Source organism: Etheostoma cragini, chromosome 7, assembly GCF_013103735.1.
Source record: "Etheostoma cragini isolate CJK2018 chromosome 7, CSU_Ecrag_1.0, whole genome shotgun sequence".
NCBI lineage: Eukaryota > Metazoa > Chordata > Actinopteri > Perciformes > Percidae > Etheostoma > Etheostoma cragini.
This window is the reverse complement of record NC_048413.1, coordinates 10,079,837-10,103,220: the sequence shown is the minus strand read 5'-3', so window position 1 is coordinate 10,103,220 and position 23,384 is coordinate 10,079,837. Positions and strand designations below refer to the sequence as shown.

At 42.4% G+C, this 23,384-nt stretch overlaps 1 protein-coding gene across 9 annotated transcripts in view; it reads left to right on the top strand.

The window, feature by feature from the left end:
- The window catches only part of LOC117948129 (IQ motif and SEC7 domain-containing protein 1-like), an 86,008-nt gene extending 63,294 nt beyond the window's left edge, over positions 1 to 22,714 (top strand). For 5 of the 9 annotated variants that reach the window (XM_034877612.1, XM_034877613.1, XM_034877617.1 and 2 more), the window contains 13 exons: positions 8,899 to 9,178; positions 9,510 to 10,789; positions 11,147 to 11,308; positions 11,610 to 11,732; positions 12,166 to 12,332; positions 12,474 to 12,613; positions 13,750 to 13,779; positions 14,823 to 14,948; positions 15,073 to 15,172; positions 15,372 to 15,533; positions 15,910 to 16,086; positions 17,791 to 17,840; positions 19,135 to 22,714. In XM_034877612.1, the coding sequence (XP_034733503.1) occupies positions 8,899 to 9,178; positions 9,510 to 10,789; positions 11,147 to 11,308; positions 11,610 to 11,732; positions 12,166 to 12,332; positions 12,474 to 12,613; positions 13,750 to 13,779; positions 14,823 to 14,948; positions 15,073 to 15,172; positions 15,372 to 15,533; positions 15,910 to 16,086; positions 17,791 to 17,840; positions 19,135 to 19,665 (3,328 nt within the window). In that variant the 3' untranslated portion in view covers positions 19,666 to 22,714. Of the gene's footprint in view, positions 1 to 2,050; positions 2,427 to 8,068; positions 8,382 to 8,898; positions 9,179 to 9,509; positions 10,790 to 11,146; positions 11,309 to 11,609; positions 11,733 to 12,165; positions 12,333 to 12,473; positions 12,614 to 13,749; positions 13,780 to 14,822; positions 14,949 to 15,072; positions 15,173 to 15,371; positions 15,534 to 15,909; positions 16,087 to 17,790; positions 17,841 to 19,134 lie in introns of those variants that run through there. The other 4 variants (XM_034877618.1, XM_034877614.1, XM_034877620.1 and 1 more) reach the window with 4 other exon arrangements.
- The last annotated feature ends 670 nt before the right edge of the window (positions 22,715 to 23,384 follow it).

The following is a 23,384-nucleotide window of genomic DNA, read 5'->3' as shown; positions in this document are numbered from 1 at the left end:
ATAGAGTAGGAGCTAAAATGCAGAAAGCCCATATGTATTGAGTTGAAGAAATGGCGTTTTATGAGCAGAGAGTGGGCCTCTGCTTGGAATTCTCAATGACATCATGCTGGAGCAGAGCTGTGCAGCCAGGAGATGGAGTGGGCCTTCACCAGACAGGACGACTAGACTGGACTGTAACACTAGAGGAGAGTGAGGGAGACGCAGAGGCAGCCAGACAGAGAGAATTGCACAGTGTCCCGAGTTTTTGCTAACTTTCACAGCTTTACCCGGAATTCATCTAATTAGATAATTTCAGCAGAGCTCTCCTCAAAGCTTAAACTTATGCTGCCCTTGAGCCTCATGCTGAAACAATCACAACAGGCCTGGGGCTAGGTAGCATCTCCGGCCTGCCTGCAAAATGAGACCATGATATTACTTCATATGTCATTACCAAACAAATAAGGTCTTGTTAGCTGCTCCCTGTGGTCTGCCAGCACAACAAAGCCTGCACCGGAGCTAAAATCTAATATCATCCACACATTTCAAAATATAAATGTCTGCCTCCATCTGTGCCTCTTGGGTGATGACAAAATGAAATTTAAAAAACAGTGTGTGTTTTGTTTGCTCTCACTCAGGAATGAATTGTTTTCAGTAAGAGTGATGAGATTGCGTGATAGGTGAGATGTGTAAGTTGAGTCAAGTATCTGCAGCTCCACAAGGCGTTAGCAGCTGTAGTCAACAGAGTCCAGGGCCAAGGTCTCAAATTGAAATAGATTAGTTGGCCAGTTACTGTCTGTCTGCCTTTCTACACCTAATCCTTCTGCCTGAGTCACACATCGCAAGCACAAATTCCAGCTGGGATCCATAACACATGTTAAGATATGGATACTTTTTACTTTTAGTCTCTCATTCTGCATCTTTCGTTTGAAGTCTAAGATGAAAACAGACTAGTAAAGGTGATCATTTTAGGGTTGAAGACCTGTAATTAGAAGACATCCCGTGTGTGTGTGTGTGTGTGTGTGTGTGTGTGTGTGTGTGTGTGTGTGTGTGTGTGTGTGTGTGTGTGTGTTCGTTCCCTGTAAACTGGCTCCATGTGGGAGCCATTCTCCTCTGTTTCCTGTGCCTGTTGTCATTAGGTAGAAAATACTTTTGACTTGGGGGCTGTTTACCCCAACCCCCTTCTCTCAGAGGGGTGATTAGTCACTGGCCTGTCTCAACAACACTGTGAAGTCCAGAGACGAGGCACCATCAGTTTGGGCTCTACTGTGAGTTTGAGACTGGACGGAAGTCCTGGCGAGCTTTGCAACTATGGTGCAATATAGGTTGCATTTTAGCAGTATCACATATTTGTACAATTAAACAATGCTGATGTAAAGGAGGATGAAAGGTGAACTAATGGTTAATGGTAAAGGCTATTGGTGGAAAACTTCTGCTTGACAGTGATTTTCTGCAGCACAAAGACAGAATCCTCTGTGGTTCTTTTCTTAGTGCACATCATAACAGTCCCGTCTCAACCCTGAAAGGCTCTAAAAATAGAGTCGCTCTCTTATATTGGCCATCTCTACCCACTAAGTCCTTTTTCCTTCGTGCAAAAAAGGCTACCAAAAGGTACCTCTGACATTCACGCACTCCCACCACGTTTCCTCTGACACTATCTTCTGTCTTTTTGCCACCTCATATTTTGTCCTTTTATCTGTTTCTCCATTCAATCCCATTAGTACTTATCTACTATACTCATGCACCTGGACCAAGCTGTCACTCTTCCCCCCCTTCAAACACTCTGTGCTTTTAACACCTTTCTTTATTTATCATTCCCCCACCCCCCCTTGCTGTCTGGACCTGTAAAAAAGGTGACTTTTTGTCTATTCCACGTCCCCTGCTCCACGGTCGTTTGTGTGTCCCCTTCTTTCTTGATTAGTGTTGTGCAGGAGGTATCTCATCCCCTTCTCTCTCTTTCTACCCAGCTACAGAGCCACCACGCTCACACACCCCCATCCTTGCACCCGCCCCCTTCCATACTGCTCAGGGCCTGGCAAAAAAACCACACTCCCCTGTCTCCCAGCCTCCGCCCCCCTGATACTCCTACCAGCCCGGCACACGAAGGACAGAGAGGAAGAAAGAGTAAAAGAAAGATCTCCATTTGTCTGTCAGAGATTACAGACTGCCACTTAGCTCTAAACATGTAGTCCTACCCTCCATAGGGAGCTGCTTTCACATTGCAAAGAAATGGGAACGTCTGCAAGAAGAAGACAGCTACAAGCTATAGCAGACGGCAGTTTTGAAATGTGTTTGTCTGTTAGAGAAAGCGTTTAGGCAGTAATACGGACTGGTGAGGGGGACTGTTAATGTTTGGATTACATCGTCTTGTGAGTGCTGGCCAGCATGTGGTGTTTACAGTGTAATTCAGAGAAGACCCAGTCGCTGCTAGAACTGGAGCTGAATGGCTGGTAAGGGTAATTGGAAAGTGTACATTTTTTTTACCTTGCAATTTCTTACACCAGGTGTGTGTGTGTGTGTGTGTGTGTGTGTGTGTGTGTGTGTGTGTGTGTGTGTGTGTGTGTGTGTGTGTGTGTGTGTGTGAAGAGCTCAGATCACATGATGACTTAACCTGCTTCTTTTGTGCTTTCACATAATCCACCTTCGAAGATCACAGGAGTAAGATGATAATGTGAAGCCACGCAGATGATGAATTTTAAAGTCGGATCTGGCATTTAAATTTTCTCTCAATGGAAAACAAATCACGTCCCCTCTCTGAGTCACCATATGCTATTGTGTTGTGTTTAGTCTTACTGTACAGAATCCCCCCCGCTGTGCTATGCCGTGGCCTTCCCGCTTGCTGGCCGTGACTGTGGGCTTTTTCATAGCTGGTTCCTCAAGGGCAGGTGCTGATTGTAGTGATTGTTAAATTATTCATTACTGACAGATAATGACAGTGGCTCTGTAGTTGTTGCTGTTGTATGAGTCTTGACAGGAGGGAGGAGCAGGGACGCCTTTGATTCAGACAGAATGAGGCCCGGCAGTAAACAGGAGAATGGTATTGATTTCTGATTGCTTTAAATAACAAGTACGTTGATGGCATCAACAAAACCGCAAACCACACATCACACTTGCAGTGGTGTATGTTTTAATTTGCTGCATCTGTACAGTGCTGATGAAGCTTTTTTTATTTCAAGTCATCTTGAAAACTCTTACTTATCAATAATCAGCAGGCTTTATGTAGTAAAAATCTGGTGTCTTTCACTTAGTCATCATAATGTTACATCTGCCAATTATCTTCAATGCGTTGTGATTTGAGTACTCAAGGAATACCTTTTAATACCTTTGTGCTGGCACATGCTATTCATAAGTATAATAGTAAGAAGAAGGTTGTACATGCAGTTTGAAGCCATTAAGCAGTCAAGTGTACATGCGGAAACATTCAAGTACATCCAAGACTGTTTCATCCAGTACATTTAAGACGGTGTCTGGTCAGATCGGACGCCAGATGACCGTTGATTGGTAGAGACACCCAGGCTAAAGCTTTCAAACTAAAGTATACAACTTACAGTAGTCATCAGCCACAAGCTGTACAAGGCTCCAGTCGACTATATTCCGTCTGCTGCAAACTCTCTAGAGTGATACTGTCAGTCTGCTGGCCAGTGCAGCGCTCCAGTTTGCAGCGGGGTAGTACAGTAAACCCCTAACCTCCTCCTCGCTGTCTAGTTATAGCCATTACAGAATCAGCCATTAGTGTGGTTTTTGGTGCTGAAATATACCTGAGTGTTTACTGCAAGGTTTACCTTTTAATGCTGGACTTCATTAATATGTGACTGTGTGGACTCCTAACCTTTTTACCTGCTAAATTGATTTCCTCACATCTGTGTTATAAGGTCTGGTGCATGCATCTGTATTTATGAGCTCTCTGAGTTGCTATGAATAGAGAGAGAAAACGTCTGCTTTTGTTGTGTCCGGTGCACATGTTGTCAGTGCATGTGGGGGGAGAAGTGCATTATGTTTAATTACCTGAAAGATCAGTTCACTGTATGCATAAAGACTTGTCACTTAAACCTGGACATCTAACAATTCATTCACATGGGTTGCATTAGTAGCCTAGAAACCTAGACACCCTAGCGGCAGCAAATGTAATTTGCAGATACAGTCAGTCTAGCAACTTTCCGTTGACTTGCGGGCTGGAAAAACCAAATTCTGGTCAGGCCAATCACATTGTTTATGAAGTCGGTGGGCGAGCTTAACATAAGGACGGCAGAATTCCCTTAAACTTGAAAACAAAGAAGATGGCTGCTGCTGATGCTGGCGAATAACTGTCTTTCAATTTGGCTTTGGCTGCGACTCTGGAAGACTTGGAGTTAAGCACTGAAGTCATTCCTTAAAAAAGAAGATGTGTTCGGAGTTTAGCCGACCGGATACTGCAAAAGTTTATTCTGTCAAGCGTTGCTCTGGTTGGTTGTAGCCCTATCCTATTGCGTGCAGAGGGAATTTGAATGACAGCCGTTTATCCCGCCCCTTGGATTGAACCCTGCCAATGGTGAGTTCCCAGACCCAAAATCTTGATGTGGGTCTGGCTTGTCAGGCTATTGAGTTTGTGTTGTTATGCATATTTTATCTTGTGAAGGAATCTGATTTCCATCACCATCTGCCGTTCGTACTTCACAAACAGAAATAAGCCTCAGCAGGCAGATCAGACTTTCTTTGCAACCTTGTTGGTATTGCAATTCAAGGACAGTAAAAACACTATGAAGTAGAAATAAATAAAAAAGGCAGTCAAAGGCAAGTCTAAACCGGTAGGTGAGGCGTATTCAGATTAGTGTTGTGCCTGTGAACGCATTGCATGTGGAAAGATTTTCTATAAATCTTTAACATAGTGCTCCTTTCAATCAATTACAATTTTTATACTGAGAATAGCATCTTAAATAAAAAAAACTAATTAGAATTTGATTGGAAAAACATGGAAGCACAAAGAAGTTTGTGGACTCCACCATCTTCTCTGTGACTTTGTTTGGGAGTTATGTTAGTTCCACACTGTAGCTCTCTCTTCCGCCTTAGTTTCAGCCTGCACTTCATTAGCCTTCTTCTATTCCCAGAACTCCTGTAGATGTGACTCCTCTTTTCCGGGATGGAGGAATGTTTCTCCCTCAAGTCCGACTGATGGTACGGGTTGAGGCCTGGGCAGGGGCCTGGGCCTGTTTGTTCAGGATGTGTTGAGAGGAAAGGAGGAGAGAAAAAAAGATGGTTAACCCCCCCCCCCCCTTCAATTCACCCCCCAAATCCCTGGATCCCCTGGCTGGAAATCACTGCCAGCTGAGCTGACATGCTTATCCATGCCTACATCAGAACTAACAGAGGCTTCTGGTGGATAAAAAGGCAGACTGAGCGACAGACACTGTTGCACATGTTGTGAGATCATATTTCAAGGACGGTAAAGTCACTATCATGAAGTGATCCTGAGAGAACCGTCATTGGTTCATCCTTCATCTTTCAACACTGGTTCTACAGTCCTTGTACAGCATGGATACAATATGTTAATATTCTGATTCAGAAAACTTTGTCTGTTATGACAGAAAATTGTCTTAGACAAAAACAAACTCAGACAGTAAATATACAATAAATAACTCATAAAAAATGAGTTACACCAGAAAAGTTCTATAATATAACTGTAAAGTGGCATAGTGTTAGTGTGGGTGTTTGAGTCATATAAACGATAAACAGGCTTTCAGAGTTCTGTCTGAACCATGTGTATCTCTGGAATAACGTCATGCAACTTCCTGCTCTGCTGTAGTTCACTCCCTCTTTTTTTCCCTTCAACATCCATCACAGCTTAAAATATCAGTTCTTAAAATGCTGCTCTCTTTTCCTTCCCCCTTTTCCCGCCATCATGAACAACTGACCTCACTCTGTGGAGTATTCAATGACCTCAGAGCAAAAAAAGTACTGTAGCACTTATTTGCGCACTCTTTCCTTTCCTCTGGAGTCTTGATGCTTGATTGGTGGAAAGTGAAGCAGAAAGAACAAAATGGAAGAAAAGATGCTGGGTCCGGGTCCCATTGGGTAGAGTCAATGCCAGTACTACAGCTATATAGTATGTTGTGTTTTTGGAGGTAACGGAGTAAGAGAGCAAACCCTAGATGAGAACTGTACTAGCTATTAAAACGCGCTTGTAGTTTATTGCGTTCAGTTATTTAATGTAGACTCAATTCACAGTTCCACAGATTTATTGTCCTGTTACATGAATTTAAATTTATTTTCATTTGCAAATAATTACATAAATAGGCGGAACAATTTAAAGGCAATTACTCTCAACTAAATAGCAGGAAAACAATATAGTAAAACAAAGGCTAACAGCATCATGAAAACATTCTCACAATGACAATGCTAACATCCTAATGCTAAGCCAGTATAATGTTTACTATCTTTGTTGGGCATGCTATCATTTGCATATAGCACTTAACAAAAAGCACAGCTTAGGCTCATATGAATGTCTTAGTATTGCAAGTATCTTTAACCCAAATATTGGACAGATTGACCTGATGATGGGGTCAAATATAGGGCCTGGGGATCACCACAGTTATTACAGTTATTATTGAGGGGAGCATGATGATGTGTACCAAATTTCATGGAAATCAGGTCAGTAGCTATTGAGACATTTGTCACAGGAATATTGATTATATATTTTTCAAATTTTTACCTGAAGTTACTTGAACATTTTTTTAATTCGCAATTAAAAATCTGAATTACTCTCTTGGTTCCATAAATTTGCACGTGGTGCTGAAATAGAATTATTTTTTTAATGTGGTCAGTCCTCTTAAGTCACATAGGCTGCTGTACCCAAACGCTTCCTTTCATCATCACTTTATCCAGGTCAGTTATCAATTTTAAAATGAAGAAATAATGAAACCACAAATTACAACCAGCTGTACTCTGTGACAACACGCAAGGTGTGTCTTCTAACTCCAGGGAAGACGGCATCAGTTTGCCACGACAGATGGTTGGAGAGATTTGTCCCAGTGGCGATCATGCAATAAAGTATGATTTTCACTGTGCTGTCCAAGGTTTTATGTTGGTCCGGCAGCATAAAGGTGTGTTCTATTGGCCCTGTTATGTGTACCATTATGTGTTCCCCGGGCGTAAAGTTCTCCTGTGTCTGACCCTGAATGGGTCAGAAGGGAAGGAAGTCACTTAACTTGATGTACCGTAACTCACTCTGCTGCAGCATTCTGTGGGCGTGTACACCTGTGCTACTTAAGGATGTGATATTTTTTCTAACACAATTTTCATTGTTGGAATCAGATTAACACATTTCTGGATGCTGCCTTCAATAGTTGGTGGTGGTTTGGCAGCCAGCATGGCAATGTGTTTTAATATTTCGCACTCAGATGTTTGGTTTTAAAAGCAGAAGTGCCTTTTTGAAATGGGTTATTTCCAAGAGTATTTCTGTTGGTCTAGAAAACGGAAGTGTCTGTGTCCCTTGCAGGGAAGCAAATTGGCTCAATTGTCTGAGTTGTAATCAGTACTAGTTGGCGTTGGGTTTTTATTTACTTTATATTACATTGCACTTTCTCTGAATCAGCAGACAAGAAGGGAACGTTTGTTGGTTGTAAATTAGATTCAAATTTCCAAAATAGAATGCAGAAGTGTGCATTCTACCAGAATGAGGCAGGCAACGTGCCTGAGCCTGAAATTTCTATCAGGCTTTAAGCATTCATAGGCTATAGTGAACCATGACTGACTATCTTTTGTGAACTTTTTGTTGGCATGCTGTGGTAAGTAGACTTGCAAACCAGTTCATATGCATTCACTTTTGAGTAAAACCTAACTATTGTGGTCTCAAAAGGAATTTACAAATACATCTGCTGCTTGAACTTTTAACCATATTCTATCCACTTTTTTCTCTCAACATTGGTTGCTGTTTGCTTGCAAGCTGTTGTTGCAGAATGTTGATTTCAGGCTGTCTAATGAAGGAAGTGGACTGTGTACACTGTATGGGTGTGTCAAGCCACAGTTCAAACACATTTGGTTGACAGTGAATGCACTGTACCACGAAGGGCAAGAAATAGTGTAATATATTCCGTATTTAGGAGGTGGGCACCGCAAACACCCACATCTCGGCTATTTCTAAGGGACCACTGAAGTTTCTGCTCTGTCATTCGACTCTAAACTGGACTTTGTAACATGTTTTGGAACAGTGTGTCGTCACTCCGGCAAACATGATGTAACTCCAGTTGGTTGCTGATTGGTCCTGAAGGTGACATAAACTTTAGTTTCCTGGACAACCCTGTGTACTCTGGACTTCACTTGACTGAAAGAATGGTGGACAAGATATGGAGGAAGAGTTGGCAATTTATAGAAAATAGACGCTCTTTTCGTAATAAGCAGTCCTCTTGTAATACAGCAGAATGTAAGAGTGAGTGAGTAACCTTGTTTTTTCACATTATTGTCAAGGACAACTGATGACTCGATGTGTTTAATATTTGGAGTGTTTGCGTGGCATTTGTGGTTTTTGAATATAGCACATTGACTGTCACATACCAGGATATCATTATTAGGCAGCTTATGAATGAAATGTGGGTTTTTCTGTAGTTAAGTTATTTTATTTTATTTATACTATTTAATGATCCCCAGTGGGGAAATTACAATATATGTCTAAGATGTAAAATCAGAACATCCCAGACATGTACACACTGCAGTTCACTTCTATTCTACTACGCTTGTTTGTATATTTGACAAAAGAGACTATGGTACTCATTTTACTGTTTTATTAAAGCAGCTTAGGCCGTAATTCCCCCGAAATTAAGCTACTTTTTGCTCTGATATTTCATAAGATGGATCAGGAAGAAAGCTGCCATTAATAATACTTCAGTCAAATTCGGACTAATGCAAATCTCATTGTCAATCTCTAAACATCCCTTTGTTCTCTCATTGCAGTGTGGAAGGGGATGGACGGCCCAATGAGAGTGGCCCTTCCCTGGATGGTGGAGCCAGCTACGGCCAGGGCCCGGTGACTCACGGCTCAGCCATCAGCCCTGACCGATTTGACAGCCCACTTTACAGCCACGGGGTCCAGCCTGGTCCTCAGAGACCCCGTCGGCCCAAGCTCCAGCACTCGCAGTCCATCCTCCGTAAGCAGGCTGAGGAGGAGGCCATTAAGCGGTCCCGCTCGCTCTCGGAGAGCTATGAGCTCTCTGCTGACCTCCAGGACAAACAGGTATTCCAAATTAGCCTTGCTCAATGGTTTGCTTTGGCCTTATTCCAAGTTTCTTACATTCCTGTATCACAAGATTAAAAGTGCAATTTCTTTTTAAACAATTATGAATTGTGTGTGGGTAACTTATCAGTAACCCAGCTGTGCGAGAACATTCTTGGTACAAATAAAGCAGGAAAAGCTGTTATTACATTTTGTCACCAAGCCACTGACAACTGGAAGAAGCAGATTATCAGTGACATCCAGAAGGATGACGTGTCTATATCTAAGAAAACTTAAATGATATAGTCCATGGGTAGCACAGTTTCACAGTTTTTTTACCCTCTTTCTCTAGGTGGAAATGCTGGAACGTAAATATGGTGGACGATTCATAACTCGGCATGCAGCCCGCACCATCCAGACAGCCTTCCGCCAGTATCAGATGAACAAGAACTTTGAACGTCTCAGAAGCTCTATGTCTGAGAACCGTATGTCCAGACGCATTGTTCTCTCCAACATGAGGATGCAGCTCTCGTTTGAGGGCCCTGAGAAAGTGCACAGCTCCTACTTTGAAGGGAGACAGGTGTCCATGACAGAGGATGGCACTCCGCTGTCCATGGTGCAGTCTGAATGTGGAGATATAGAGGTCCATCAACAATCCAACACGGCACCTCACCCAGCCCCACAGGGTGACCTGACAGATGCCATCACGGAGCTGGAGGACGCCTTTTCCAGGCAGGTGAAATCTCTGGCTGAGTCGATAGATGATGCACTGAACTGTCGCAGCCTTCAGGGCGATGAGGGTCCTGACCCAGAGACCATGGGCTGCTCCAAGGTGGAAAGGGAAGTGCCCTATCAAGTGAAGTCCCACCGCAGGGCAGCTGGAGGAATGCACGACGAAACGTTGGCATCCTATAGCGATGTCACTCTGTTCATCGATGAGGAGGACATGTCCCCCTCTATTGCTCTGTCGAGATCAGGGGACCAGCCCTCCAGCACAGAATCAGACTTGCGGTTGCGGTCAGTCAACTCCTCCCAGGACTACTGGCCTATTGACCCCAAAGATGAGGGTCGTGACACAGACACGAGCTGCCGCAGCACTCCTTCTCTAGAGTGCCAAGAGCAGCGACTTAGAATGGACCATCTTCCTTTGTTGACCATAGAACCTCCTAGTGACAGCTCTGCAGAGCTCAGTGACCGGTCTGACCGGGGCTCTGTCAAACGGCCGCCTGTGTATGAACCTCACAGTCACATTGTAACGTCATCCCAGGCGAGCCCTAAACACATTTCCCACGGACCCCCACCGCGAGCTTCCTCCCGTGACGATGAGCCACCTCTGCGCCACCGCCAGCGGCAACTGGAAAGCCACTTAGCCATCAACGGCTCAGCCAACAGACAGAGCAAGTCAGAATCTGACTTCTCGGACGGGGACAACGACAGCATCAACAGCACATCCAACTCTAACGACACCATCAACTGCAGCTCCGAGTCCTCGTCGAGAGACAGCCTACGAGAGCAGACGCTCAGCAAGCAGACTTACCACAAAGAGACGCGCAACAGCTGGGACTCGCCCATCTTCAGTAATGATGTTATTCGCAAGAGACACTACCGGATCGGCCTGAATCTCTTCAACAAGTAGGTACTCAGCTCAGGTGGAGCAGGCGCTTGACCGATGGTTGCCGTGATTAAGAAAAACATTTGCATTAAATAAATATTTAACTTGTTGGTGACAGTGACAGTGACTTATGACTACAGTGTGACAACATTACTTTGTAATTCTTTATAATATAGACTGATGTAACCGAAAGGGGCATTTCTAGTCAGTTAGAGAATACACATGCCTTAAGAATACTTTAATACATTTGTATTAACCTAAAAAAGATGTCTTTTATGTATTTTTTCAGAATTTTGAATTAATCGCGTAAACAGGAGTAGATTTTTCTCTCCAGTTTTTTTTTTAATTTACCTGCATCTACATGTTGGATTTATCAGGAAGCCGGAAAAGGGGATCCAGTACCTGACTGAGAGGGGATTCATCCCTGACACACCGGTTGGCGTGGCTCACTTCCTGCTGCAGAGGAAGGGGCTGAGCCGGCAGATGATTGGTGAATTTCTTGGCAATCGACAAAAACAGTTCAACAGAGATGTCTTGGAGTAAGTATGATTCCCCCCTCCATTGGTTATAAAAAAATAAAATAAACTAAAGTTATTATTTATTTATTTAAAAAAAAAAACCATGGATCAGGCTCCCTAAAACCCATTTTATAACAATCCTACAGGTGATAAGCATTACTTAAGCCACAAATGTGACCACAAATGTTTTATTTTATATCACTGAGATATATGATAGAATTGAAAGCAACTTAAGATATAAAATAATTGATGATGATCTGAAAACTGCTGTATTCAATGTATGTGTTTCATTCTTTCTGCCATCTGTCCTCTTACGTACCAGCTGTGTGGTAGACGAAATGGACTTCCAGAGTATGGAGCTGGACGAGGCTCTCAGGAAATTTCAGAATCATATCCGTGTTCAGGGTGAAGCCCAGAAGGTAGAGCGGCTCATCGAAGCTTTCAGGTTAGATCACACAACGACACAGCCTTTAAACACAAAAGAGACAAGCCAATATTTGCACAGAGAAATTAGAGAAAACAAGACATCCCAAGTCACCGATTACCACGGTGTATGATTGGAACAGGAGAGGAAACATTGAAGCTGTGTCCGTACAGTACAATATGCCTATGTCACATAAGAAACAGCATGTAGTAATGTGTTGGGATCTAAGTACTGAAAGCAAGTCATTGTTGCTAGGTTTTTGTACAGCTGCAATGTTGAGATATCTGTTGCCATCTGATCTATGGAGAGAACCTACTGAAGCACTACTTCTGTTTTCTTCTGTCAGTATTGCAAATATTTCATCACTATGACCATGACTGTCTATGTGTTATGTAATCTGAGTTTGGCTGTAAATTGAGATGGGTGATATTTCTCTCCTGTCTCATATCTCTAGCCAGCGCTACTGCATCTGTAACCCTACAGTGGTGCGGCAGTTCAGGAACCCTGACACAATCTTCATCCTGGCATTCGCCATCATCCTCCTCAACACTGACATGTACAGCCCCAACGTCAAGCCCGAGAGGAAGATGAAGATGGAGGACTTTATAAAGAATTTAAGAGGTAACATAACCAATGACTGATGTGATTATGCAGGGATACTCTATTTGTGACCAAAATGTATTCACTGCTACTTTCAAATGTGCTAGGAAATAGACTAGTTTAGTATTATTTTCTGTCCTCACTCTCTAATCTATGTGCCAGGTGTAGATGATGGGGAAGATATCCCTAGGGAGACTCTGGTAGGCATCTATGAGAGGATCCGTAAGAGAGAGCTCAAGACCAACGAAGACCACGTCTCGCAGGTGCAGAAAGTTGAGAAGCTCATTGTAGGAAAGAAACCAGTAAGTACCGTTTATTACCTACTTGTCTAAGTCCATTAAAATGTATTACAATTTTTAAAGCATGACATTTTTTTTACCTATATGAATTCAACATTGTTTATACTATTCTTAATAGAGTCACAGAGTTAAATCTGCCTAGAAGGACTCTTCATAAATAAAATGCTGTTTTTCTGATTTGATTTACTCACTCCCAAATTTATAGAGTTTAAGTCATAGAGGGAACAGAGAGATTTAGAAATAAATTTGGTTTACCTTTGGGTTTTGTTGTGTGAAAGGGGACAAATGCCTGGGCTTAGACCTTCACGCTGGTGAATTTAACACACCCGAAGCCCTTGAGAGAGGTCACCAAGTGCTGCAGCCTGATGAAAAATGGGCACTCTCTGCCAGCGGAGTACATTATAGTTCTTCCTAAGTTTCAGAGGGACAAGTGCTTAAAACCAGCAAGTTAATTTGGCGGTAGACATTACAATAATCCGTTGATTCACTAATCATTAGTCAGTTTATTTCTGTGTATGATTACTGAACCAGAGCTATTCTCATATTTAGTTCGGACTGTGCTCCAGCCTCTCAGGAGCATGGAGAGCACCAATTCTGCGTTATTCTGGAGGCAATGATGTCTCATTCATCTGTGAAGGTTAAAAGCGTCATTAACCTATGAAGCACTGGGGAGAGACTTGGAGGACTTTGTTTTAGTTGGTTTCCAATAAGATGGAATCTCTTCTGCTCGGCCTGTAATAATTGCATGTATTAAAAAATGATCCCTTGTCACCATTTAGCTGCAAAATTAAAAGCTCAGGAGGACACTCTGTAAAACACTTGGACATAACAACCACACCAAATAATCAGGTCCCCTAGTGCTGCTCAGAGTGGGCTTCTAGGGGAGGATCTGTTTTCATTCCAACATCATAACAAACTTCTTCGAATCCGGCAACAGAGAAAGATCGCCACCCTGTATACAGAGGTGTATGCGTCTGCATGGCCACTTTAATAGGCTATGGGTGCACATTCTGCAAGGGCAAATCCTTATATCCATTAATAAGCTGGAGAGGTTACAATGTCATGTTGTCAGACACAATAGTTTTAACAATCTTAACATAGCAGCTGCATATAACATCTTCTTTGTTTTCTGTTTTTAGATTGGATCACTCCACCACGGCCTAGGATGTGTAAGTAGGCTAAATAACCATAAACCATACTCCATTGATCATTTTTAATTCAGTATTTCACTGTGTGTGTGTACGGCTCCCTCTGTCCCTGGACATTGCACAATGCACATCAAACAGGTAGTTTTAGAGCTAGATTATCTAAACGGGCAGAAAGCTTTCGCCCCTGAAAAATCTCATCTGTCATTTCTGCACCCTATAGACAGAAGAATCGACAGACATAAATTCGTGGGTGGCATTGAGCTGTGTGTTTAGATTCTGTGCTCAACAGGGTATACACCACTGCTGGCTGCATGTCACCGTGCACATGGCTCTCAGTCTAAGAATATACTGTACATTTGTATGGAGATTGTTAGTCATTATTATCTTCATGGAAGGAGCTGTGCGCTGATTTAGCACTATTATTAGTACATTATTTTGTAATACATTAGTGCTAATTATACAGAATTGTTCCATTGTTTAACAGGTTACATCTGTCTGTGTCTCAGTATTCTCAGACTTCCTTACCTCATACAAAGCTGATGTTAGTAGTTTTTACACCTCATACCTGTATTTAGTTCAAGCTTATATTCTTTTTTGTAATACGTACCTTTTAATTTATTGATATTGTGTGTCCCTTCCAAGTTTTTTAAATGGCCTGGAGCCAGGTTTACGACAAAGAACATTCATTTCCTTCATAATAAATGCTTTGGTTTTAAAAGAAGCCTAAATAATTTCTTGAAACAACTGAGCACTGTAGTCTTTCAGGAGTAAATTGGGCTTTTCGGACTATCTTGAACTGTGGACCTGCATTTGTAATTATTTACGGAAACAGGACTGTATATGTGGTGGCACTTAACCCAAAATCACACCACATCTCCCCATACGTCACTGTGAATACTGTGAAGAATGCTTTTCATGGGAAGAGTATATTAGTTATCCTTTGGCTACACCTTTAAGTTCTACTCAAAGGAAGAGGGGACTTCTGTTCCTTATTATCTTTTGGACTGAGGCCATAATGACCTCTCAAGTGTTGGTATCTGTGCTCTTTTTTTCCTGCGTGGTAGGTGCTGTCGCTGCCCCATCGCCGGCTGGTGTGTTACTGCCGTCTGTTTGAAGTGCCAGATCCCAACAAGCTCCAGAAGCTAGGCCTGCATCAGCGGGAGATCTTCCTGTTCAATGACCTCCTAGTGGTAAAATCCCTCTCCTGTCCTCTTCTTTCTTCTCCTCTCATCTTTTCATCTCCTCCCCTTTTTCCTCTCGTCTACTCTCTTTCGTCAGACAAACCCTTAAGATATTCTCTTTGCATGATTTCAGGTGACTAAGATTTTCCAGAAAAAGAAGAACTCGGTGACGTACAGCTTCAGACAGTCCTTTTCGCTGTATGGGATGCAAGTCATTCTGTTTGAAAATCAGTGTAAGTGGCATTTCCTTTTATTCTGTCTTTTTCCCTGTGGAGTGTTAGCTTCCAGTATTTACGCCACAGGGTTTGATTCAGCACAGTAACACATCCAGCTGAAAAGGGAGTATAAGCCAATGGGCTGTGACATTGTTTATACTCTCCAAACTTCAGACAGATTTGCCCAATGTGTTTTAACTCGGTTTTCTTGCCACAGATTACCCAAATGGAATCAGACTTACATCAGTGATTCCAGGTGCGGACATCAAAGTCCTCATCAACTTTAACGCGCCCAACCCCCAGGACCGTAAGAAGTTCACAGACGACCTACGAGAGTCCATTGCCGAGGTCCAGGAAATGGAGAAATACAGAATAGAGTGTGAGTTGCCTTTTCCCCCCATCCCACCCCCCCTCTTGCTCTGTCTACCTCAGGCTGTGTAAAGTAGAAACAGGGCATGGTCCTCATTACTCAACAGCAGCACTTTACAAGGGAGAATGTTTACAGAGATCACAGGATGGCTAACAGAACGGAGAGCAGAGTTCTTTTTCTGGACATTCAAAGATCAATTCCATCATGACATACAAGAACAGGATGCGGGAAATGATGTACATCAATAGTCAACGTTTTTGTGTTTCAGACAGCGAAGGGAGGCTGAATACATTACAGAAGACATTTTATAAAGTCATTCCCTGGCCAGAGTGAGATGTAAAACCACTGTCACTTACCTCAGTCTTTCCTTGGCGCCTTTCCACAGCTGAGCTGGAGAAGCAGAAGGGGGTGGTGAGGCCCAGCATGTCGCAGAGCTCCGGTCTGAAGAAGGAAGCTGGCAACGGGAACATGAACCGCGCAAGTCTGGATGACACCTACACCATGGGCGAGGGCCTGAAGAGAAGCGCCCTCAGCAGCTCCCTGCGAGACCTCTCTGAAGCAGGTACAGCCAAAAGGTCTTTGTTTTTGCCAGCTGTTTTAACGAAAAAGTACTCTCCTTCTGTCATCTGACTCTTTGTGATGGCATCAAGGGGATACAAATAGCAAAATGTTATTTCACAGCACCATGCATTGATTTTAGAGTTTTCCCCTTTAAATCCACTATATAACTCACTCATGATTGGATAGTTTGGTCTACACGGTGTGGTCTTTGATGTTTAACTTCAGCGTACTTTTGTTTTGTAGAGCGGAAAGGTGTGCTCCAACTTTTTTACAATTCAAAGACTGAATACAGATGCATTTGAGAAGAGGTTCATAGTTTAATCAACGCAGTTTTTTTAGATTTTTTTCTTCTCAGTAATAGAAATGGACAGGCAGTTGTCACCTCTAATCATGTAGTTATTTCTGAACATTTCCATGTTTATAATCGTCACCTTTTTTCACTTTTGCACTCCTAAGTTTGTTTTATTCAAAGACATTCCATGATAATCTTATGTTGTGTTTTACTCAAACACCACTTGCCATTTCCTCTCATGTGTATTTGTGAACTAAACAAATCAGTGCTGTCTTGTACCATTCTTAAGCAGCAACAAGATCTAGATTTAGTTTCAGTCTGCTGTTAAAAGTCATTCTACATCCCTGAATATCAATGTTTAGCACAGCCGCTCTGTCTCTGAAGCAAGAATACATTTCATTCATTACAGATAACAGCTATGTGAAGTTATCGGGTGATTATCTTGATAACAAAATGAAATCCAGTCAGGGGTCTGCCTTACAGTTGGTAATACGATATGCTTTGTTCTAATGATCACTACCTCAATGGAAAATAATAGGTCAGTCAGTGAAGAAGTCCCTCCGCCTCGTGTCTCCTGTGTTTTTCGATACAGGATGTGGCATGTTAGTGGGGTCATTTTTGTTAAGTGTTTTCCTTTTCCTTTCCTTCCATACTCCCATTTCATGTGTATTTACGGTGTTATTTCCATACACATCAGGTATTTTCCTGTTTATGTGTGATTATTGGTCATGTATCATTGGCTGAGTGTGCCTAACAACAGCAAAAGTGCTCTGTTCGCTCTCAGACCTGTATATGCCTGTACATTCCATGTGCAACAACCACTGTATTGCTTTTGATGTGTTTCCTCCTTCGTGACTGTCACTGAGACTGGCTTTTTGGCAACCTTGACCCTTTTAAAAATCTACATCTTCGGACAACATTAGCAAACAAGTTGTCATGTTTTATCAACTCAAAAATCAGGGAGAATTTGGTCTAGGGCATCAAGCCTGTTTAAAGGTTTTTTGAAATAGCCTGCAATTTTTAGTTAAAACTTCACTCTGGACATTTCCTTGGTATATCAGACTTAATGCCCATGGGGGTCCCTATTTGTTGAGATTTATAGAAATGAATTACATTTTTTAAAGCAGTTCGAAGTGCGTTTTAAAACTTAATTCACTGAAATTTAAAATGCAGCTTTAGTTTTCAGCATGCGTTAAGATGTGACTTCACTATACAGTTAGCCACTGGACCACCTGTCACCCACCACTCTCCCAGACCTGAATGCGCTCTCCCCTTCCCGCCCATATTTGGAACTTACTCACAGTCACAAAACACTGCACTGCCCCCTTTGGGACTGGTGGGCGGCCTAAACGTCTGTAGTCGATCCAGGAGTGCTGTCGATATCTAATCTGTGGTATTGCATGTCTCGGGCAGGCAAGCGGGGGCGTCGCAGCAGTGCAGGATCACTAGACAGCAATATGGAAGTAAGTTGGAAGCAGCTGGTATCCAAGCTACTCTCTATGTGATGATGTGCACTGTAAAAACACACCATTTATTTTTAGTCTTACACCTTCTTTGCTTCATAGACTCAGTCCATTTGTTTGGATCATTTATTTTTCTTCCTGGGATGCCTTATAACCTGCTTGCCTCAGTTAGTGTGCATGCATGGGTTGCCTGCCTCTGATCCTGTCACTTTTTTGGAAACCAGAGACCTCCTGTTTTGGTTATATGGCCAATATACACTTTTATCTTCAAACAAGCATGTCTCTACTAACCCTTCCTCTGAGCCCTCCCCTTGTCGCCTGTCTCTGTCTTTCATTCAATCACATCCAAGCAGTTTTCATTTGGTTCTTCTTTTCAGTGGCAGGGTGGTAGTTCTGTGAGACACTAGGAAACTCCTCTTCCTCTTTGGGTCTTTGTTTTTCCCCATACCCCCACTTTCACTCAAATGCTTGGTTAGGGTTTAAGGAGGAATGTAGCCTACTTTAGAGGTCTACTGATGGGCTTCACACGGACTTATAAAGAGGTGGATTTCCTTCATTCATCTTTCCTTCATGTCATGTATCCATGTGTTCAAGTATTGGGTTGAAGTCTGGAAACCTGCAAATTTCATTCTTCTTTCAAAGACGTTGTTTGGTCTTTCTCCAGTCTTAGATAAAGCATGTGCCAAAGGAAAAGCTTCTTTTTTTAAGGAAAATTCATACCTGGATAATGAGCAGGGTTGGAAACGGGAGGAAAAGTGTCCAGGTTCTGAAGTCTGCACACAAGAGCTTAGTTTCTCCTGCCTTCTGACTTAGTTGAATGCTAATGTGTGGATGCTGAGTTTGCCTGTCACATCCTCTGCATGTGGAAACTAGTGTAACAAGTTGCATGTGTGACTCTTTGAGGGTTTGGCATACTGACTGCAATGAAGATGAAATGTTGTCTTTTCCCCCACTGGTTGATGTCATGATTTATGCTCCCAATGGTATTATTGTAATTACTCTTGTTACAGATTTACTGTTTCAAGCCGGTTAGCTCCTTTACAGCACAGCTCCTTTTAAAATTGGCTCCATTCATCTTGAAGCTTAATATTCCTAGTGTTGCTGCTGCCTACCATGAAAACATTTTTAGTTTCTCATTTGCATGCCCTTTGACATTTTGCTACTTGTTTATCAGAAATAAGAAACATGTGAATTCATCCTGCTGGTGCCTTGTAGCTCTTGTTCAGTAGCTGTTGTGCAGTTGCACTTGCACAGTGTCTGACGGACATGCTGTCACCTTTTTTCCTGCCTGCAGGGGTCCATCATTAGCAGTCCACACACACGCCGGAGAGCCACAACGCCACGTGAGAGCGCACCCCGCGGGCAACCCTCCGTCCCTAACTCAGCATCGACTTCCATCCTTGGGTCGCTCTTTGGCAGCAAGCGAGGCAAACCGTCATCCCAGAGCCACTCCCCTTTCCCTCAACCTGGTCAACCCACTCTCATTTCCCACAAGCCCCACCCGACCAACCTGCACCACACAGCACAGGTAGCAAATACGGTGCAACTCCACGGCCAACATTCACCGTACTGCCAAGTCCCCCAGAACCCGCCGCCTTATCACCACCACCACCACTACCACCCCCCTCCCCACACACAGTACCACCAGCACCCAGGCTACGGCGCACACGCACACCAACACCTCCATTCCCAGCACAGCCATTACAGCCAGCATTCCCAACACGCCTCACACTCCCAGCATGCTCCCCACCACCACAGTCAGCAAGCAGGTTCGGCACCTGGCGGACCCAAACCTAAACACAGTGGCATCAGCACCGTAGTGTGATGTTCCTAACACCGAGAGGAAAGAAAGAGCAGGGAACTTAATGAAAGAGGGACAACTGCTTAAACCAAAGGGACTGACAGCATAACTCTATGGCCTGTCCACTGTGTTTTACTGCTGCTGTGATGGAACCCAATCACACGCGGTCACCTTTTTCACCTCCAGGTCCAACTGACATGCAGGATGGAAATCGGACTTAATTCTTCCAACAGGGGCCTTTTACTAGTTTGCCTGATCATGGGCATGGCCCCGTCAGGGTGTTCTCTCACCAAGACGCTCCACACTGCTTCATCCCTTCAGTAGCCTGTCTTACCTTCACATAATCAGGAGGAAAGATGACCTGAGACGAGAACATGGTTTTCTCTGTCACATCGATGGCATCATTTCTTATGCACAGCCTTTCGGAAGTCATCTTTCAACTCTTTGGTTCGCAGATGCTATCATCATATGAATGCAATTTGTCATTGCCTCCTGTAGAGTTCATATGTAGTGAAGAAGCTTGGTATAATCATTTCACATGAACTTAAATCAAAGGACAGGTTAAACTTAGTGGACCGTCTCAGTCATTGTAGTTCTAGTGCTGTATTTAATGTAGATGACAGCTATATGTGTTTCTCCTAGCTCTCATAAATAAATGTGCCAACTATTAATGCATAATCTATTTAGTCAATACTTCATGTACAGTATATTGTGCGTAAAGTAATTTATAATAAGATTATACTTACAATTATTATTATCAGCAAAACTTATCAGTATTATACTGACTCTGTGGTAACAGGATGTAGATCTGAAAGGAGTGAACTCCCATTCAGCGCGGCCTATAATCTATTCTGGGATTTTTCAAACGGATCAGAAGGAGCCTCTGGGTGGCAGCTGTTGCATATGGGCTTTAAAACGCTGTGCTGTCACAGCTAAAGCCTCAAAGCAAACTTCCCCTGTCAACTCTCACAAATGTTGAACTGGGCCGGTTGGTTGTTTTAATCTCAATTTACTGCTCATACTGTAGCTGCTTAAACCGTAAAAAGTAATGAAGATTCAGAGTGAAAGACATTTTGAATATGCTTCGAGGCTCAGTTCAAATGTTACAAATGGACCCACAGAACGCGTTGAACATGTTGAGTCTGTTGCCTTTTTAAAATATGCGATAGCTGCTCTCTTGACTCTGGAAATCAAAAACAGAAACACTTTTGAAATCTTCTTTTGCCTTCTTTAGTATATTGTTTTTTATTCACCAATGAGGTTTGGTGAGTGAATAGAATCAGTTCCTACATAGTGAAGTATTCTTTTCATTGTTGTTCTGATTTTGTACATTAACATCAACCAAGGTCTCCCTCCAATTTGTGCGTTTTTCTCATGTTGCGTCATTATTTATTTAATTTTTTGTTTTTGACCCCTGTCAGAGTCTTTCCCAGTAAATTAATGTGTGGCTGTCCTCATGGTCTAATGAGAGGTACAGACTTGGAGTTCAGTGGAATGTCTAGTAAGTGATTTTTGCATGTAATGTTGTTAATGTGAGGCAATCCTCTGCACATTGTATAACAAATCAGTGTTACCATAGCAAGTTTAAGTGCAATCATGTTGGAAAATGCAGACTTGTACTGAGAGTGGAAGTCTGTTATCTTGTTGTCTATGATGAGATTTAAGTGGAAAAAATTTCTTTTTTCATTTAAAAATATATAAATACTTACTTACACAGTTCACAGTGGGAAGAGGAATGTGTATATATATTTTAATAAAAGGAATATGCTTCTCTTTGGGCTGAACAGAAATATTTTGCTGGATAAGCACATATGAAAGGACACTTTCATTTTTTTCAGGAAATGCAGTTATACTATACACAATGCAAACTGAACAAGTGAACTGGGTATATGTAAAGAATAACTTTCTACATTCTACAAATAAGAGTCTATTCTAGTGTGTAAATTAGTGACAGTAAACTGTTTGTTCCAATATTCAGGTTGTAAATGTATTTTAACATTCACAAAGAAAACCATTGCCATAAGTCAGGCTTATTCTTACACATTTATCCTCATGTGAAATATTAACAAAGAACGCTCAGATGACAGACATATCACTTATGGGACACTAATGATCAGTTGAATGTGTCTTTTCCATTGATTTCATAATGTTTTGCTATAATTCTGAAATCTTGGGAAGATGTAAACCGAGGAAACTGTTTATTTTGCTGCGTGTTGTAGTGCTTGAAATGTCTACAGTCATTCTTTGTGAGGAAGTACCCCAACAATGCACTGCATGGATCATCATGTGTCCTATTCACTGTGAGGGAGTGAAAAAAATCAGCCTATACATTTTTGATTTTTGGTTTTGATTAATTTGGAACTTCCTGATGTTGAAGTGTTCTTGTTGCTCCGTGTTTAGGCTGATAGTTATAGAAGCTCAGCATGCATTTCATCAACAAAGCCATTGTGTACATTACAAACATTAGGAACATTGCACTTCTGTTGCTGAGGGCTTTCTTTGTGTAAATATGGGACTGTGGTGTGCAAACTGATGAACTGCTTGGAAGGAGGGTGTATTGTTATGAAGCTGTAAAGGGACCAAGATGGGGGAGGGGGGGGGGTAAAGCAGCTGTACATAACGTGTATATATGATCTATTCTGATATCTGCAGTTAAGATCAGGATGTAATATCACCTCACGTATTAGAGAGGTGATTTATGAACATATCGATTGTCCTCCAGCTGTCGTATACTGGCATTCGCTGTAGAAATAAAAAAATAAAAGTCCGCTGCCATTTACACCCAGCTCACTTTTCTTACAGTACATGCAGCCCCTCACACACACACATGCACACACACATGCACACACCCACACACACAGAGAGACTAATACAAGCATCCTTCTGCAAGCTGTTCAGTCTGGCGTGAGATGCATTTAAAAAACAAAAAAAAAGGAAAAGACAAGAATGGCCTCATTTATATGTGCATTCTGTTTGTACAGTGAGTAGTAAGTCAGTAAGACCCAAGTTATTGTAAAACTTCAACTGTGACAATGTTGAGAACGCAAAATAAACGAATATATGACTTATGGTACGGCATGTGTTGTTTTTGCTCTCTGGTGTATATAAAGTACAAGATACTTTATCTTATTGAGCACTGAGTCAGCCATCAATATGAATCATGAGACCGATACATTCTTTTCTCTCCTTTTAATATAATCCATTTTACGTTAATGCCTTATCTTTAGGCTCCCGTATCTTCCACTCCCAGACACCAGAATTAATTTCCATTTCTGAGTGTTGCAGCATTTCCACTAGAGGGCATGCATTAAATTGCTACCAAATTAAAAGAAAAAACTGTGCCATTACACCACCTATGGGTGAAAAGTGCACCTGCTAGACAGTTTTTTCCTCATAAGATCAGCCTGTGCAAATAATTGTTCGTACCTTTCAGCTTTAACCCACTTCTCTGATCTATGGAAGTGTGACATTTTTTTCTTGGATTGTAGATTTTCTGTCCATTCTGTTTTGCAGCTCAGAATTTCCATTAAAAAACATTGGCCTTAAGCTTATTTAGTACTTGGCTTTTAAAATATCTCATAGGTAAATTCACATGACACATGCACATCCCCCCCCCCCCCCCCCCCCCCCCCCCCCCCCCCCCCCCCCCCCCCCCCCCCCCCCCCCCCCCCTCCATGCCCTCAGGACTGCATTGGATGTCAGTAATGAATATTGTGTGGGGGAGCTTCGTTTAAGCTCCGCCT